Source organism: Ammodytes marinus (assembly GCF_949987685.1).
Source record: "Ammodytes marinus genome assembly, chromosome: 2".
NCBI lineage: Eukaryota > Metazoa > Chordata > Actinopteri > Uranoscopiformes > Ammodytidae > Ammodytes > Ammodytes marinus.
Window position 1 is genome coordinate 3,828,906 of NC_137231.1, and position 16,148 is coordinate 3,845,053.

General features: G+C 41.2%; 1 protein-coding gene across 1 annotated transcript in view; it reads left to right on the top strand.

Annotated features, from left to right (window-relative positions):
* Positions 1-1,829: 1,829 nt before the first annotated feature.
* unc5db (unc-5 netrin receptor Db) overlaps positions 1,830-16,148 on the top strand; it is a gene marked incomplete at its 3' end in the record, with an annotated part of 222,909 nt that continues 208,590 nt past the window's right edge. The window contains exon 1 of the mRNA XM_080046117.1: positions 1,830-1,917. Within this exon, the coding sequence (XP_079902243.1) occupies positions 1,833-1,917 (85 nt within the window). The 5' untranslated portion in view covers positions 1,830-1,832. The remainder of the gene's footprint in view (positions 1,918-16,148) is intronic.

Consider the following 16,148-nt stretch of genomic DNA (forward strand, 5'->3'; position numbering starts at 1 on the left):
CCACTTTACAATAAGGGTCACAAAGTCCATTAATAAATGGTTAATTACACTTAAGTAATGTCTATTAAGGTTAATTATACTTCAGTAATGCCTATTCAGCACTGGTGTTACTTAATGGGTAAATTGTTCCCACTTTACAATAAGGGTCACAAAGGTTAATATATGATATTTATACACATTAAATAATGTCTTAATTAATGCCTTAGTTAACATGAACACCATTAGTAAATGCTTACTAGACACATTAGTTAACAGTTAACTAATGGTTAGTTAAACCTTATTAAGCCTACCATTCATTAATGTACCCTTATTGTAAAGTGTTACCACTCATCCAGCCCTGAATCATATTTCTGTCCTAGATTCTGAAGTCATTCCTCCTCCTTTTTTCCTAACGTAGGCTACACAAAGTTATTACTTAAATCCCCCCAGCACTGAGTTGACTTGGAGTTACTATTGTGAGAATATCATAGATTAAAACAAATACTGCAAGAGCTCAGTGGTGCGTACAGTATTACCAAATTAATTAACACTCTACTAAGTTTCCGCAGCATAAATGCCACATGTTGAATTTAGCAGTGTTCTAAGCAGGAAGAGCTGTCGTGCACTGATTGCAGGGTTTGTGGTTTGATCCCCCGCCTCCTGTCACATGTCAAAGTGTCCCTGAGCGAGACACTGAACCTGGAATTGTTTCCCGATGAGTAGCTTGCACCCTGCGTGGTATAGTATAGCTGCAGGCATCAGTGTATGAGTGTGTGTGTGAATGAGACAAAAGATAAAAAAATTCTAATAAAAACGCTAAATAAGAGCAGTCCATAGCATTTACCAGTTGCCTGCTTCGCCAGGTTGGTATTTGCTTTGAAGAATTGCTTGAATTGTTCAATGATTCACAAGGTAATGTACTAATGCCTCGTTTCCACCAAACAGAGCGGCTAGGGTCAGTAAAGCTATAGTGTGTAACTTGTGTCCCCCCCATGAGGAAATCTGAGTAATTACAACTCCACTGTCGGCTAATCTACACAAGGTAAGCCTTCATTGATCGTGCATGGATTTTATACCTTCTGCTGTTATAACATGTTTTTTCTAAGCAGTGGAATCAAAATCCGAAAAAAAATGTTGGGCTCTTCTTTGGATTTTTCTGAGCTCCTGCCCCAGTTTGTAAACGCTGCCATACTGAGAAATACAGATAGAGCTTTGTGGAGCTTAATCAACTTTTTGTCAACTAGTTTGGCAATGGCTTGAATGTAACCGTCATTCATTAAGCTTATATTAAGAAGTTACGCAGTATAGCTTTAAGTGAAATAGACTCAAACCATGTTTTTTACTATTTATACCAGTATTCCCTAAACAAAACTGTACGACGACCCTTATGCCCTGACGCGCTCATGACTGCTGCAATTACAGGAAGACGAATTGTTTGAGTGAGTAGGCCAACACTGTTCTGTAGGCTGCTATACCCATCGGTCTCCTCCTCTCCTCCGTTCTCACTCTGCTATTGGTTAGCACGTGGCCAGGCTCCGGGATGATGATGCTGATGCCTGGCTGGGAAAAAGGGGGGTAAAAGTCGGAGCGCACGTCTTGCCTGCTGCGCACACAGGCAAGGCAAGGCAAGGCAAAAGTGAAGTGAAGTGAAGATGCTTCTTTCCTTCCGAACAACAGTCCAGCCCGTAAGCCATTCAATACTACTTCTTCTCCTCCTCCTCCCAGAGCGCCAAACTGTCCCCTTCCCCGGTTTACAGCCGGTGCTCGTCCGACTCGGATGAGGCGCCAGAGACCCAGAGGAGCATCGCCGTCACCCTGATAGCGTACCCGTGGTTGGAGAGCTACGCGTCGGCATGGGTGCGCTGACCAAAGGACGTTACCTCTCCATGGCAGGCCTCTTTATCCTTGTTTACTGCACTGTGTCTGTTATCTCCAAAGGTAAGAGGTGTGTGTGTGTGTGTGTGTGTGTGTGTGTGTGTGTGTGTGTGTGTGTGTGTGTGTGTGTGTGTGTGTCCTTATCTCCATGCTTGGCTATACTTTTCGTTGTCAATGGCTTTGAAAGGCTTTTTTCTCCCTCGCGTGTTTTCAGTAAAAGCATTCCTCTCGTGCAATCCTCGTGGTTACGCATCGCTCGCCACGCTTCAACCGTAAATTGTAAACATTCAGGATATTTCTGAAGGTTTATGGACCACTGTGCACATTCATTAATAAGCGTGTTTTTTAAATATGTTTTTATTAATTATCGGACTTGTTGTCACGTTTTGGAACTCCTTTATTCCACAACGCTCAGCAGAGCTTCTGATATTGATTCACCAAGCCACAGTCTCACACTGCCAAGTTCCCCCACACCGTTTTTCTCTTTTCACATTACCCTCAGATCGATGTTAATTGTCCCATTTTCACTCACTTCTTGCAGTCTTTAATGAACTACACTATGGTGATGCGTTCAGGAGCAGGCTGTGCAACAGGCATGTCAACGCTTTTTTTTTTATATCTCTGGGAGTTACTGGTGTGTGTAAGCTACCATTTCCGTGTGCGCGTCTTCATAATTAAACGATCCGCTCCCTGCTATCATGAACTGGGTACAGTGTCAGGGACTATAAGGGAGAATGGATGGCTGTGTTTGTAGGGCGCGGGGAAAGGCGTCTATGTTGAATTCTGGCACAACATAAGAACAGCATTGTGCCACTGACGCACCTAAAACGATGTTTGAAATGACAGGAGGGCTGCATACACTCTCATGGAAAACTGGTGTTTTTTTAAAGTGTCCATATGGTTTAGAAAACGACAATGCACTGATGTATGAATATTCTTTTTTTTAGGTTAATCCACTTGAATTTAGCTGTGACGAGATGGACATCTGTCCCAATTATATGTAGATGTTTTTATTTATTTAAATTTTGATGAAGAGCAATAATCAACACAAAACGATCTACAAGCCGTAGCATAAAGACAATACAATGTACCAGCCTTTTGTTTTTCTAGACAAGTGATATTTGATGATGAGAGCTTTTCATATCTGAGGTTTTTATTGAGGCGTAGCCACTGCGCTGAAACTCGCCCAGTTTAGTCAGAGGTTACAAGACAAGTGAACAACTCCACAAGAATGTCTTTGTGCTTTTCTGTCATCTGGGCTGTGACATTGTTTATCTTATCTTTTAAAAATAATCATTCTATGCAGGGTTCTCAACTTTTGGAAATTGTTTAGAGTGAGACAGAAGCGGATTTCCCATGCGAGCGTGTGAAACATGAATTTTTTTTGTATTTATTTATTAATTTAAAGCATAAAAATGGTAAATGGACTTGACTTATATAGCGCCTTCTAGCCGATTTGCTCAGCCCCAAAGCGCTTTACATATCTTACCACATTCACCCATTCATACACACACTCATACACCGATGGCAGTAGCTGCCATGCAAGGCGCTCTCTGAACCATCGGGAGCAATTTGGGGTTCAGTGTCTTGCTCAGGGACACTTCGACATGTGGCGGGGAGACGGGGATCGAACCTACGACCCTGCACTCCAGAGGCGATCTCCCTACCCACTTCGACACTGCCGCCTAGGGCTGGGTGATATGGACCAAATCTTATATCACGATATAGGTAATTTTATATCACGATATGGATATATATCACAATATAGTATTTTTCCTTAAAATTCAATGGATTACAATAACCGTACTGAACTTTAATCACATTAGATTATTTTAATTTTTGCTTGGAACTTAAATTTCCATACAAAAGAGAAACTGGTGCAAAATACCACACCAGTCTGGCTTTAGTCAGTCAGTGCAAAATAAAAATGACAGCATCAACCAAATAGCCTACATTTTCCAATTGATAGTAGCCTATATCAAAATAATGAAAGACTTGAATTTTCCTGCAGTATTTGCTCATCTTCATTTAAAAAAGCTGTCAAAATTAACTAATGAGCAAATGTCTGGTAATACTTTAACTCCAGCTTCAACACAAATAATATTTTCAAGTTTGACATTTTAAAGTTACATAAAACCATTACAACAATAACAGCACGGGGGTGAAGCCCCGAGTAGGCTAAAGATGTCATTATTAGCCAGCTAGTTCACGAGAGCTAACCCATGTAGTTTGCGGCTTAAAACAAGCCAACTCTGCGTCACGGCAACAGCACGCTGAAGCAGCAAGCAAGTTTCCTTTGCCCGATGACATTTTTGACCGTTAAAACCAGCTGCTCTGCCACCGTGACTACCACCGTAGCTAGACAGCTAGAGCAACAGATGAGGCTTCTTCTGTTGCGGGTAGAGAACAGGCCCCCAGGATGCTGCCTTCTCCGAGCAGCCAGCATGGACATGTGGCCAACCCATTGGTATTGCATGGTAAGGGGTGGAGCTTATTTTCATGCGGCCCGTAGGCAGATGTCCCTGTCCACACAGTACAAGCAGCGAACAAGATTGTGTCTCTGCACATTTTTTCTGGATATCAATCATAGGCTCATACTTATCTTTAGACCATATACTATTAAAATGTAAGTTTTCTCATTTCAAGACGCCACCTCAAGCGTTTTATTAGCCCAACGGCTTTTAACGGCTTTCAGTTTGTTTTCGCCAGGCTAGATGCTACAGAACGAGACACCCGCCTCCAGTCCGCTACGCTTGCCGCCCTCTTTCTTGATAGGTCCATAATGCCGCTACGTCATGCTTTGGGCCGTATGGAATTTCCGGATTATGCTTCCTTGTTGCTTCTCTGCGCCTATGAGCAGCTTTCATAGGAATGAATGGGCGCCATGTTTCAATACGGTGTCCATTTCTTTATATGTCCATGGTAGAGAAGCTGTATTGCAGCCCAGAACTCTGCAGCAGAGCCCCCGTGTGGCGCGGCGGTGTAACTGCAGTGTAACTGTAGGGACTCGGAGGGACAGCTGTCTCCCGCTCCATCTATGCATTAACTTTTTTTCTCCGCGATATAAACGGTATGGCCAAATCTCTCCCGGTAGACACTTTCATATCGTCCACGATATGATATCGTCATATCGCCCAGCCCTACTGCCGCCCCAACTGCCGTTTTTAACACAAGTTCAGTTCAGTATAATGTCTTTGTTTTAGCTAAAATATAGCCTATTGCAAGCATAGACATATGTTGGTGCTACCCTTAGTTGCGTTAAAAAAAAGGCATAAACGGGAAAAGTTGTTGTCTCATAACTAGCCGCTTAAAACTCAAGGGAGACCATCATGGGGCATACCTGAGTCTATATAAAAAATATGGCCTAGAAATAATAATGTGGGCGGGACTTATTCATAAAATTAGATTATTTTTAATTTTTATGGGCGGCAATTCCAAAAAAGTGTCTCTTTTTACAGTGGAGAGACTTCAAAAACTTTACATCCCCGGATTCTGTGAAGGGAGCGGCCGGCGCCACGGTCGATGACGCTCGGGTCCGAATTGTGTCGGAGGCTTGGCCCCCGGTCGTAACTGCTTGCAACAGGTCCCAAGAGCTCGTCGCAGAGAAAGCTTAACGGAACCGTATGGTGATGGTGGTGACAGTGAGGATTTATCAAAGCTATAAAAAAAAATTGTTTGGCAGAGTTATAATTTGTGTGAGAAATGCAAGGTGTGGCGTGGAGCGTGTGAATTGCCTGAAATGCGTGTGTCTCACTCTCATTGCGTGAGAGTTGAGAATCCTGTTCTATGCCTCCTGATGTCTGTAACAGCAGAACAGATTTGTATTCTTGTTGATGTAGGTCATAGATATAGAGTGTGTTATGTGCATTTGATGAGATATTACGGCCCCGCCCCCCTCCCCCTCTTTGGAGCCACAGTTCTAAACTCACTGTATGTCTGTCTGTCCATGGAGCTGACCAGAGTGCAGCAATAGATTGAGACGACAGTAGCATAACGACTCCATTGCCCACAACATTCACTGAACATGTGTGTGGAAAGTTGACTATTAGATTGAGCATGGGACGCGCCAGCTCCTTCATGATTGGGTATATAATACGCTTTATTGGTGTGTGTTTGTAAGAAATTGTGCAATAAAGACCCCATAAAGGCTTTGCAGAGGTTTATATGTAGCTTTCATGTAGGGCTGTACGGTATGGTCTAAAATGTATATCACGGTATTATTTGAAGCATAGACGGTAACGGTATTATATCACGGTATATTAATTTATCTTTAAATGAATGCTTGTGAAGGGGTAAAATACTTACTACTGTAGGCCTATACTCTTAAAATGTGTTGTTAATATAAATACAACTTATATTAACAAGTAGTAACACAACATAGAATAAATTATCCAAATTGTTCAAGATGTTTTTGACTAATCAAAAACCAAAAAGTGTTACACGTGCCCCCGGTCTCCCCTACAGAGGGATTTAAACAAAATGTATTGTGCAATCTGAAATGTTCTGCTCGGTCAATATGTTTGTATATGTAAAGCACTCTATGCTGACTTTTTGTGTATGAAGTTACTCTATATAGTAAGTTTAATTTGACTATGACTCACCGGGAATGCTGATGATGCTCTGATGGCTGCCTTTTCTTTTAGAATCGGTTTCTGATTCTATCATGTCTTAACTTTCATTTCAGTTTAAACTCCTTGTGTGGTGTTTATTTTTTATGAAAAAATGACATGAAAACCACGCGCAGTTTCCGCGAGTGGACAAGCTTCATTGCGAGGACGCATTTCTCACCGGGCTGTGATGAGTGAGGAGCGCAGCATGACCCTCTCTTGGCGCGCGCAAGTGTTTAACACTCGCTCACGTTTGTACTTTGACAGACTGATCGCTCTTTATGTCACGACTGGATGAAGCTTTTCCCCTCGCGGGTGCTGTTCTGTGTACACGTCGAGGAGCATTTCTCACCGGGCTGTGACGAGAACGAGCCCCACCATCTTGAGGCGCGCGTAAACAAGTGTTCAACACTCGCTCGTGGTCGCAGTATGAAAAACTGATCGCTCTTTATGTAAGACTTTTTTTTTAATGGCAATGCAATGCATTTCTGTAGAAAAGGCCCCACAGTTTATAGGTTACAGGGGTTGTTATTTTCTTATAGTGTTTTAAGATGTGAGTTGTTCATTGCAGATGACATTATAACTGTCAGTTAGTGGCCGTGACGTCAGTCAGCCGGAGCCTCTGTTTAGTGAAGTTTCCTTTTCTTTCTCTCTCTGGTGTGTGAGCGAGCAAGTTGCCGCAGTAAACTATCATTACACGGTTAAAACGTGCTTTCCCTGAGTTTGTTTTGCATCGCCTGTTTGAGTTTGAAGTAGCCTTCATGGAGTTTCCCGATCGCTGTAATAAGTTAGCCTGTAATTTATGCACGTTATTAAACGGCCGGGATTCGCCGGTCGCAACAGCTGTTTAATGTGTCATCACGAGAGTATTGCTATTGTTCTTTTCCCGGAATCTGTATGCTGCTGTGCATGTGAAAGAAGGAAATAAACAGCGGATAAATCCTTACTCCTCGTCTCGTCTCATGCTTCATATTCTGACATTTCGGGCGATGTTTTGGTGGTGTTTTGGACGACACTTCTGAAGTAAAACTAGTGATATTAGGGACTTTAAGCAACGACGGTTGAGAGGACGGCTACGGCGGTCGAGTAGAATTTTTAGCATTCGAGAACATATGTCATCACCTCCTATCGCTGTAGTCAGAGCGAGTCAGAGCCGTAGTCAATACGGCAGAACAGGGTTTTGACGTTGTGAGCGCTACACCAACTGCAGCAAGTAGCCGTTCTAAGAGTTGCTAGGTGATAGTGGAAGCCGTTGGAATCTTTCCTCCTCCATATAATAGCGCAACTTCATACCAGTTTACCTTCTATACCGTTTATACCGTACACCCCTACTTTCATGTGACTATATCCAATGTTATGACAGGGCAGTATTGTTTTGAGTTCATCTTCATGAAAGGGAAACAGTGCCATGTCTTGTTGTACAAATATGATAATTTGCCCAAACTTTGAAAGGCACAATAAAGATGAAAGCACATTATGAAAAATCTGAAAAAGAGAGAACTGGCTGCATAATTAATGCAGCTATGTATTTAAACCAGTGGGTCCCGCCATTTTTTGGTTTGTGACCTCTTAAAATTAAACAATATTTACACAGTATAAACAGTATTTTTGCAACCTCCACCTACAATTCCCATCATCCTACAATTCCCATCATGCAGCTTGACATTGCCTGAATAATGGCCCATTCTTTCTAACCCTACACCTTCATTCGTAATGCATACTTTCTGTAACCGTTTCTGTTATATGCTGACATCAAGAGGATTATATCCAATAACTAATACACTGTGTACTATGACCCCTACTTTGGGAACCAGTGATTCTAGACTGTAAATAAAAATGCTGATCAAACAATCATAAGTGCAATTTTGTTCTTATCAAATATGTGCTACTAAAACAATTAAATGGTAAATTTGTTAAGTAGAATACATTATAAAGTGTTGATCATTAGCCATTGTCAGTGTTTGAAATTGAGACACCTCAGAAACCCTCGAATGACATTGTAGTTAACTGCAGTTTCAAATCTTGCTTCCTCAACTATGCTGCTCTACTGTATACCAAAGTTATCATAGACTAAGAGTTGAAAGTTCACCAGTTGTAATCAGACTTTGTTTCCTTTGTAGGTTGTGGGAGGGTTTGTTTATTGCCAAGTAAGGAGACAGTTTGAATGTAGATTTTGTTCAAAGTGTGCTTCCTATGTGCAAAGATAAAGTCTTTCCAGTCATTTATATTGGCCAAACAGGTGAGAAGTGTTGGTTTTCTAAAATTATCTGCACGTTATTTAGTTATTTTCTTCATTAAACATTTTGTCTTGAATGAAAGGCAAAATATAAATGTCCATCATAATTTTTCCAGAGTCCAAAGTTGCATGTTCATATTCCTTGTTTATCCAATGATCAATCTAATATATTCAGTTAAATATCATATAATACAGAGAAAAGCAGAACACTCTGACACCTAACAAGTTGAAATTAGAGAATGCTTGGTATTTTTTCTAAAAGCCCCTGTAAACTAGCCTGGCATTTCCAGACCTGCCACTAGGCGCTGGCAAATAAAATTTGCTGCGCCTGTTGGTCTGGACACTCTCCATTGAAGTTTTTTCAAAAAGTCCAGAAATCCGGACTCACGTTTCAATTGGTTCTATCTGATATGGGCGGGCCAGAGCCCTTTGTATGGTGCTCTGGGGCGGAGGTAACCGGATGACGATGGTGCTGGGCATGCGCCGTCGAAGCCCGTGATAGTAAACATCAAAGATGGCTGCGGATATTTAGAGACGGCTTTGGCCTCGACACTTAACGATTTGGAAAACGGCACTCAAATCCTTCATTAACAAGTAAGAGGAATGTTCTGTTTTGCCGACCAACCACAGCAAAAGTTTAATTTAACAGTTAATCCCGCTGTTCGCTAAACAAACGGGGCTTAATACGTCACCTTGTTCATTGCTCTGATTGGTTGTAGTGCTATCCAATTGCGCGCAGTGGCATTTGAAATGCAGGAGCCGCCCCTTGAGTTGGGAATTACTATTGATCGTGGCCAGACCCTCTATCGTTCAAGATATCAGGGTCTGGATTTCCAGGCTACCTGTAAACCCAATCCACAAAATCCTTCTATGTAATTTGGGGAGTTACTTGCATGATAGTAAGCATCTGAAATGGGTCAGGCACATTGTCATTGAAGTTCAATGAAATATACACAAATTTGTATAGACACATTTTACACATGTTTTAGTGTTTTAGTATGCTACACTTTGAGTCTATACAGTACGCACTACTGCGAAGTAAAGTTCTGAGAGTTGTACCAGTGGCATGGCTGTATATGCTGGTCACCAAAAGGAAAGTGATTGTCTAAAGTAGCTCAGAAGTGACTGACATCTCCATTCCACTTAACGACTGCTCTGATGAGAGTTCAGATGGCCAGAAAGATGATGATGGTGACTTTGTCATTGTGAGCTTTGCAGGTAAAGCCATTAGATCTGCTAGGCCTTGTTAAAGAAAGTTGGCCTTCAATCTTTGTAAAATATTTACTTTATTTACTCAAATTTGTAATTGTCTAATGGATTTGTCTAGCACTACAGTTTACTGTATGAGATGTATATCAATGGCATTCTCTCCAAAGGGGGGACAACTTACCCCACACCGGGGGCAAGTTGAGCCACAAGACAACTTTTTTTCCGAAAGCTATATTCTTGAACAGTTTATTTCAGATCCAAAGTTATTGTTGCCAGTGATGCACCACATCCTGAAATATACGTACATATTTTAGTTGGAGAAATTACTGTCAAGGCCTCACTTTTAAAGTCGCCTTGAGTAAAAAGTTGCACAACTCACCCCCTACTTATGAACATTTATTTTCAATCAGATTTTTGTAAAAGCTTATTCAGATGCCAGACTTTGATATCATATATACATTTTTTACTATTTTAGACCAGGTTTACAGAGGCTTTACAGACTGAGCCTGGTTAAATTGATGATCACAATGGTTCAATTTGCTGTCCATTGACTTACTTAATGAAACAAGTAGACCCAACCACATACAAATCTCACATACTGCACCTTTAAATGCTTCCACTGTGTCTGGAAGGAATCACAGTGACCCGAACTCACTTTGACATCCCTGTTGTCATTTATTCGCACGTCACGTAAGTCTCAAAGGCCATTTTGACGATACAGCAGGTGTCTATGAACTATATGGGCAGGCAAGGAAAGTATTCCAACTGCACTCAACCGGGTTGGAGCTCTTGCGGGTCAGCGGCCTTGTTTGGGGGCATCGATGGCTGATGGTAGCCAGACTCACGCGAGGGGTCACCCAGGAGCTTTTCCATCCTGTGTAACACGGCTGTGAGTAAGCATGGTGTGGCCCACAGGGAATCTTTAAAAGGCCTTTTTCCCCATCGTGTTGCTGCACAGCACTTGTCATGAAACTCATAAGGGATCAATCAAAGGGAGTCACCTCAATAGATGAACATTAGCAGGAAATAGCATCTTCTTCCTCCACAGATGCACAAGTGTGTCATGTCATGCTGAGGTGACCGTCGCCACATGGCCAGCAGACAGTGTGTGCCTGTCTGCTCTCTGTCACTGCATTCACTCGACATGTGGAGTTGGCAATTCTCCCCAGGCTTTTAGTTCACCCTTGACCTTGGGTAAAAAAAAAGGAACACAAAATGGAATGAAAGAAAATAGAGAAAGCAGATTACAAAGGGGTTCACAAAACTGTGGCTACCTTTGTTTTCTAGATGAAAAATAAATACAAATATCAGTTTTTTTCTTAATTTTATTTTGCTGTGTACAGGGGCTTTCATGGAAAAACAGACAAAGGACAAATCTGTTATTTTTCCCTCAGAGAAAGTAAAGGGGCTCTTATACGTGTTTCCCCCTGCCCGTACCAGAATGAATCATCACACAGTCTGGTTGCCGTGGGTGACAATGTGCAGCAGTTCAGTGCCCAGATTTACATTTAAATGAAACCAAATGGCTTTACATTCAGAAATGATATACAGTAATGATGATGGTAATAAAAGCAAAGTCCCTCTTTCATATTGGACCGGCTTCCTACCTGGGAATTGCTGTCATTTGGGGACTTTTGCAAGGTACAGTCGGTGAGTTATGTCTTTGCTATGTCAAGACTATTACCTTCACATTTCAATGAGTGGATTCATCAATGCGCCGCCTAAGAGGCTTAATGTAGTCAGCAATCAGCCCAGCGGCTCATTGGGTTCAGCTCTCAGCTATGTGACTGAATGGTGCTTAGACTTTCCACTTTTTTTTTCAGCCACTGAAAGTCATTTGTATCTGTACGTTTAACGCTGCAAGGGCACCGGTGTTCTCAGAGCGTCTCTAAGCCTAGTTTCAAATCTTTGTTAGTTGTAGGGGGAACTTCTCAAATGTGTGGATTTGCTGATTCTCTCTGCTCAGTATCACTGTTAGTGGAATATCTGAAGGTTTTGGACTTTTGGTTGACATAGTTTGACACCCCAAAAAATACAAATGATAATGAAAATCAGTATGCGTAGATGCAAAGATTGCCACCATTAGCCATTTTTGGTTGGCCCTTTTTTCATAATCTTCTGTAATTTCATTGACGTAATGATCAATTAGGAAAATCATTTGATTGATTTGAATGGAATTCTTGGTTATTGCAGCTCTACAAAAGTGCATAGCAAAGTCAGTATGTCTCCAGCTCTACATTTGTAACAATACTGTAATTTTTATAAATAACATCTTATCCATTGTCAATACATTTTATTAATCTATGTTCCCTTTCCACTACTTTAGTCTTGCCTTAGTGGCACCAATGTGGGAGAAGCAGCATATAGGCCACTACTGTGCCGGCTGGTTTTTGGAATCCCTCATAAAATGCGTCCCGAGTCCTGAATAGGCTAATCTGTCCTGGACCAACTGTGTATAGTTTCCTTCTTACTTAATGTGACGGGAAGGTAATCTGGACAGAGTGAGAAAGCCCACTCACTCACAGCTAAATCACTGAACAAAGCTGCAGATACCCTCCATCCATCTCAGTCAGGAGATTCAATCAGTTGTGCTCTTAGAGCCACATGTTTTTTTATTCCACAGTCAGGCTTACAGCCAAGTAGGTTTCCTCAAAATACTGACATCTTTGTAGAAGCTCCGAGTGATACACGTGGACATGTCTGGTCTGTGATTCCTATTTGTTTTTTCAGCACTTTGGAAAAATAATCCTCCCGACGTTAAAAAACACTTGAGTTTAAATGTGTTAGGAGGATTCAATGTACTGTACAATGATGGGCACAATTGATAGTTGCTGGGTTGCCCAGAAGAGCTAGAGACAAGGTGTGTGCTGATTCTGCAATAAGGTTCAATATATCTGTGTTGATATTTACTATTTTTTTTTCATTTCGGCCAATTATAAGATATTTTTACACAAATATAGAGCGACAATCGCCAAGTCTTAATTTTGTGTGCAGTATATCCAGTAATATCAGGTGCAAGGGTCAAAACGACAGCCATAAAGAAAGAAAATTAAATATAGTGTATTGTTAATATACATGTAATATTAATACATCCTAAATAATAGATAAGACCTGTGGATAGAGGTAACTGCTAAGTAGCATGAAAAATTATTTTCTATGTCGTTATAGGTGATAAAGCTTTGCACAGCCACCTTAAAACATATGTGACTTATACAATATACAACAATATACAAAATGGTTCTTAAATATTCATCATAGCTATTGATTGAATATTATTTAAATTTCTGTAATGACCATATGTATTGCAGCATTTGATTCTATAATGAATTAAAGACACATGGATTTTCCATAGAATATACATTTGAAATAAAATATTATGCAGGGTCCTCTGGGATGGGCTTGGTGCTCTTTTTCTTTTACGGGACATATTTTTCTGTAATATAATGAATTAATTTAAATGCAGTGAGAGGAACGAAGCAGGAGAACTCTGTTGTCCAGTTATCTTTAGTGACCACTATAAGCGGGTGGGTAACTTGGAGGCAGGACAGTCCTGCCCACCCAATAATACAATTAGAAGCAATGCATGGTAATGGTATATTCTTTAGTATTAATTAATTAATTGTCTGAATTTTATTTGACATTTTCTTGGACAGCGAATGAACAGGGGCCGGTTTCCCGATAACGTCCTCTCTTAGCGAGCTACGAAGACTCCTACGTTATGACTTACCAAAGTTGTTTACCTCTGTAGTCGTGGTTCCCGAACGGTCTCTTAGGAGAAACACTCCTTACGTCGTTCGTACACTGCTGAAATCGATTGCTCAGAGTTCGATTTTCCATTTCCTGCTCATTTCATGCACAGCTGCATGACAGCACTAGGCTATATTATAAAACGTATTGCAGTCTTTGCGGATAAAAGATTGCTAGAAATCCTTCTAGGCCGAAACATTTATTTAACACTAGAAGCGCCAGCGTTCTCTTTATGCTGCGTAATCAAATCTACCCATGCATTTCTAGTGTAATATAAAGTCATAAATTAGTTTGTTTAATCATCATCTGTGTTTTGGACCTCTTGTTTTATAATCTAAGTATCTTTAAGAGCACTAATCACGTTTCGTGGTGGGTCAGTAAGGAAACTGAAATTAGATATAATATCGCCAATAGCCTATCATTAAAAACAGACGGTCAAAACAGCGTCCAAATGAGCTAAAATCCTAAATACAATAAACAGTAACATGGCACACTTATTTTAAGGTAAGCTTTAATTGATTATTAATACATTTTTTCACACGTTTACATGTTTTGAGGCAGAGGATCCGACGCACTCTACCCGGCTGCTGTCAGCTGAGCCGGACGAGCCGTGTGGAACACAGTGCGGAGGTTCTAGTGTTAACCGTGGTCGAACATACTACCATTGCCTATACTGATTAAAAAAAGATATAGAAAATATAGAAACAGCGGAGGAGATTAAGATTAAGATTGTTTCCAGCAATTATTTTCTTCATGAATGTGTGGCAGTTCCATGCACAACAGGGATGTCACTTGTGTCCGTTTTACGCATGGTGCTTTAACGGAAGGATATGTGGGGGTCTGTATCTCTGGCGATGCCACAGCGATCGCAGGGACTTTCACTTGGGTCATTAAACTTATACATCTGACTGTATTTCATATCAAAGGGACACAGCGATGACTGTATTAAATATCAAACTGATAAAAACGATCCGACTGCAGACTATAGTGTATCACGTATAAAGTATTTTCATATTGACGGACATCGCATCCATTCAGTTGCAAGTCAGTTAAATGACTAAAAAGTACTTGTTCATATAGTTTGAACACTTTGTGAATCAGAGTGAATGGTATTCTGCTAAAATAACAAATAGCCTACTTTAAATATACGTGATATACCCTGTACAGTTGTATCGTTTTTAACAGTTTGTTATTAAATACAGTCATCGCTGTGTCCGTTTGATATGAAAAACAGTCGGATTTATTAGTTAAATTACACAAGTGAGAGCTGAAACATCACTACGGTAGAGCTAAGAAGGCTCTGAGGGCGCTCCAGACCAACCTTACCAACGTATGACGTACGAAAGAGATTCGTGGCAAAGAACGTTTCGGGAAACAGGCAAAATGTTAAGTAGGAACTCTATGTAGGGGTTACCAATGACGTAGCGTTAAGAAGGCTCTAAGAAGGCTTCGGGAAACCGGCCCCAGGTCCATCCAATAGTGGGTCTGGACATCCACCTATAAAAAAATAAAAAACATATTTTTTTTGATTGGGTGGGCACAGCCCACATTTGGGTGGGCGCGGCCCACCCTGGCCCCTGGCTACCGCCGGCCCTGTTTCTACATGATTGTGTGTGTGAAATGTATATCAGCTTCGAAACAAACCCGCCCTCTAATAGACGCTATGCAACTTCACCTCTTTCCCGTGCAACCATTCCACAGCAACGCCCCTTGGTAAGCTTCCATAACCCTGACATTAGGCAAGAACCTTGTACAAAAGGAAATGGTGAGCTCTGGGCTCCTTGCCTTTGTTGACTGTCCGAAAGATGACTGGGTGTGTAAGTCATCTTTCCAAGCAGTTATAAGAGAGCTGGATTTGACTGATCAGGAGGAGCTCAACCTCCTATTGAAGTGGCGTTTACCTGCGATTTCGCTCTGTGTGCCCACGTCCGTCAACACCTACCGGCTCCGTTTTCAAAGTTGCGAGACCGAGGAGTTAACAACCGAGTACAACTACCTTGTACCAAACTTAGCATTTTTTTTATTGATAAAAATAAACAATTATTATCTATAGTTTTGAAAGCATTCTCAGTTTAAAGCACCTGCTTTTTCTGCCTATAATCGGAGTCCTCATCGCCCCCATAAAACAAAATTGGTCTGGCCCTAGTAGACAACTGTAGAGAAAATGTTTGTTGGAACTTATGTTTATTATTTTCTGTGCCGCAGTTTCACAAAACTAAACAAGATTCAGTGAAAATACACTTCAGGGTAAGCAACGCGCTTACTGGATTTTCGTCTATCTATCTATATGTTCATCCGATGCAAAGGGTTGTGTCTGAGAGGACAAAACACGTATAGAAAACCCCTTTCCCAATTCATAGATCACCAGTGTTTTTCTTGGACGCCTGATGTATGACCTTTTTGATACGGCAACCCTGGTGGTTCTCTTGCCGTTGCTCTATACCCTATACTCTCATGGCCTTGGGGTCAGCTGTTCAAACATGTCCTCTGTTGAT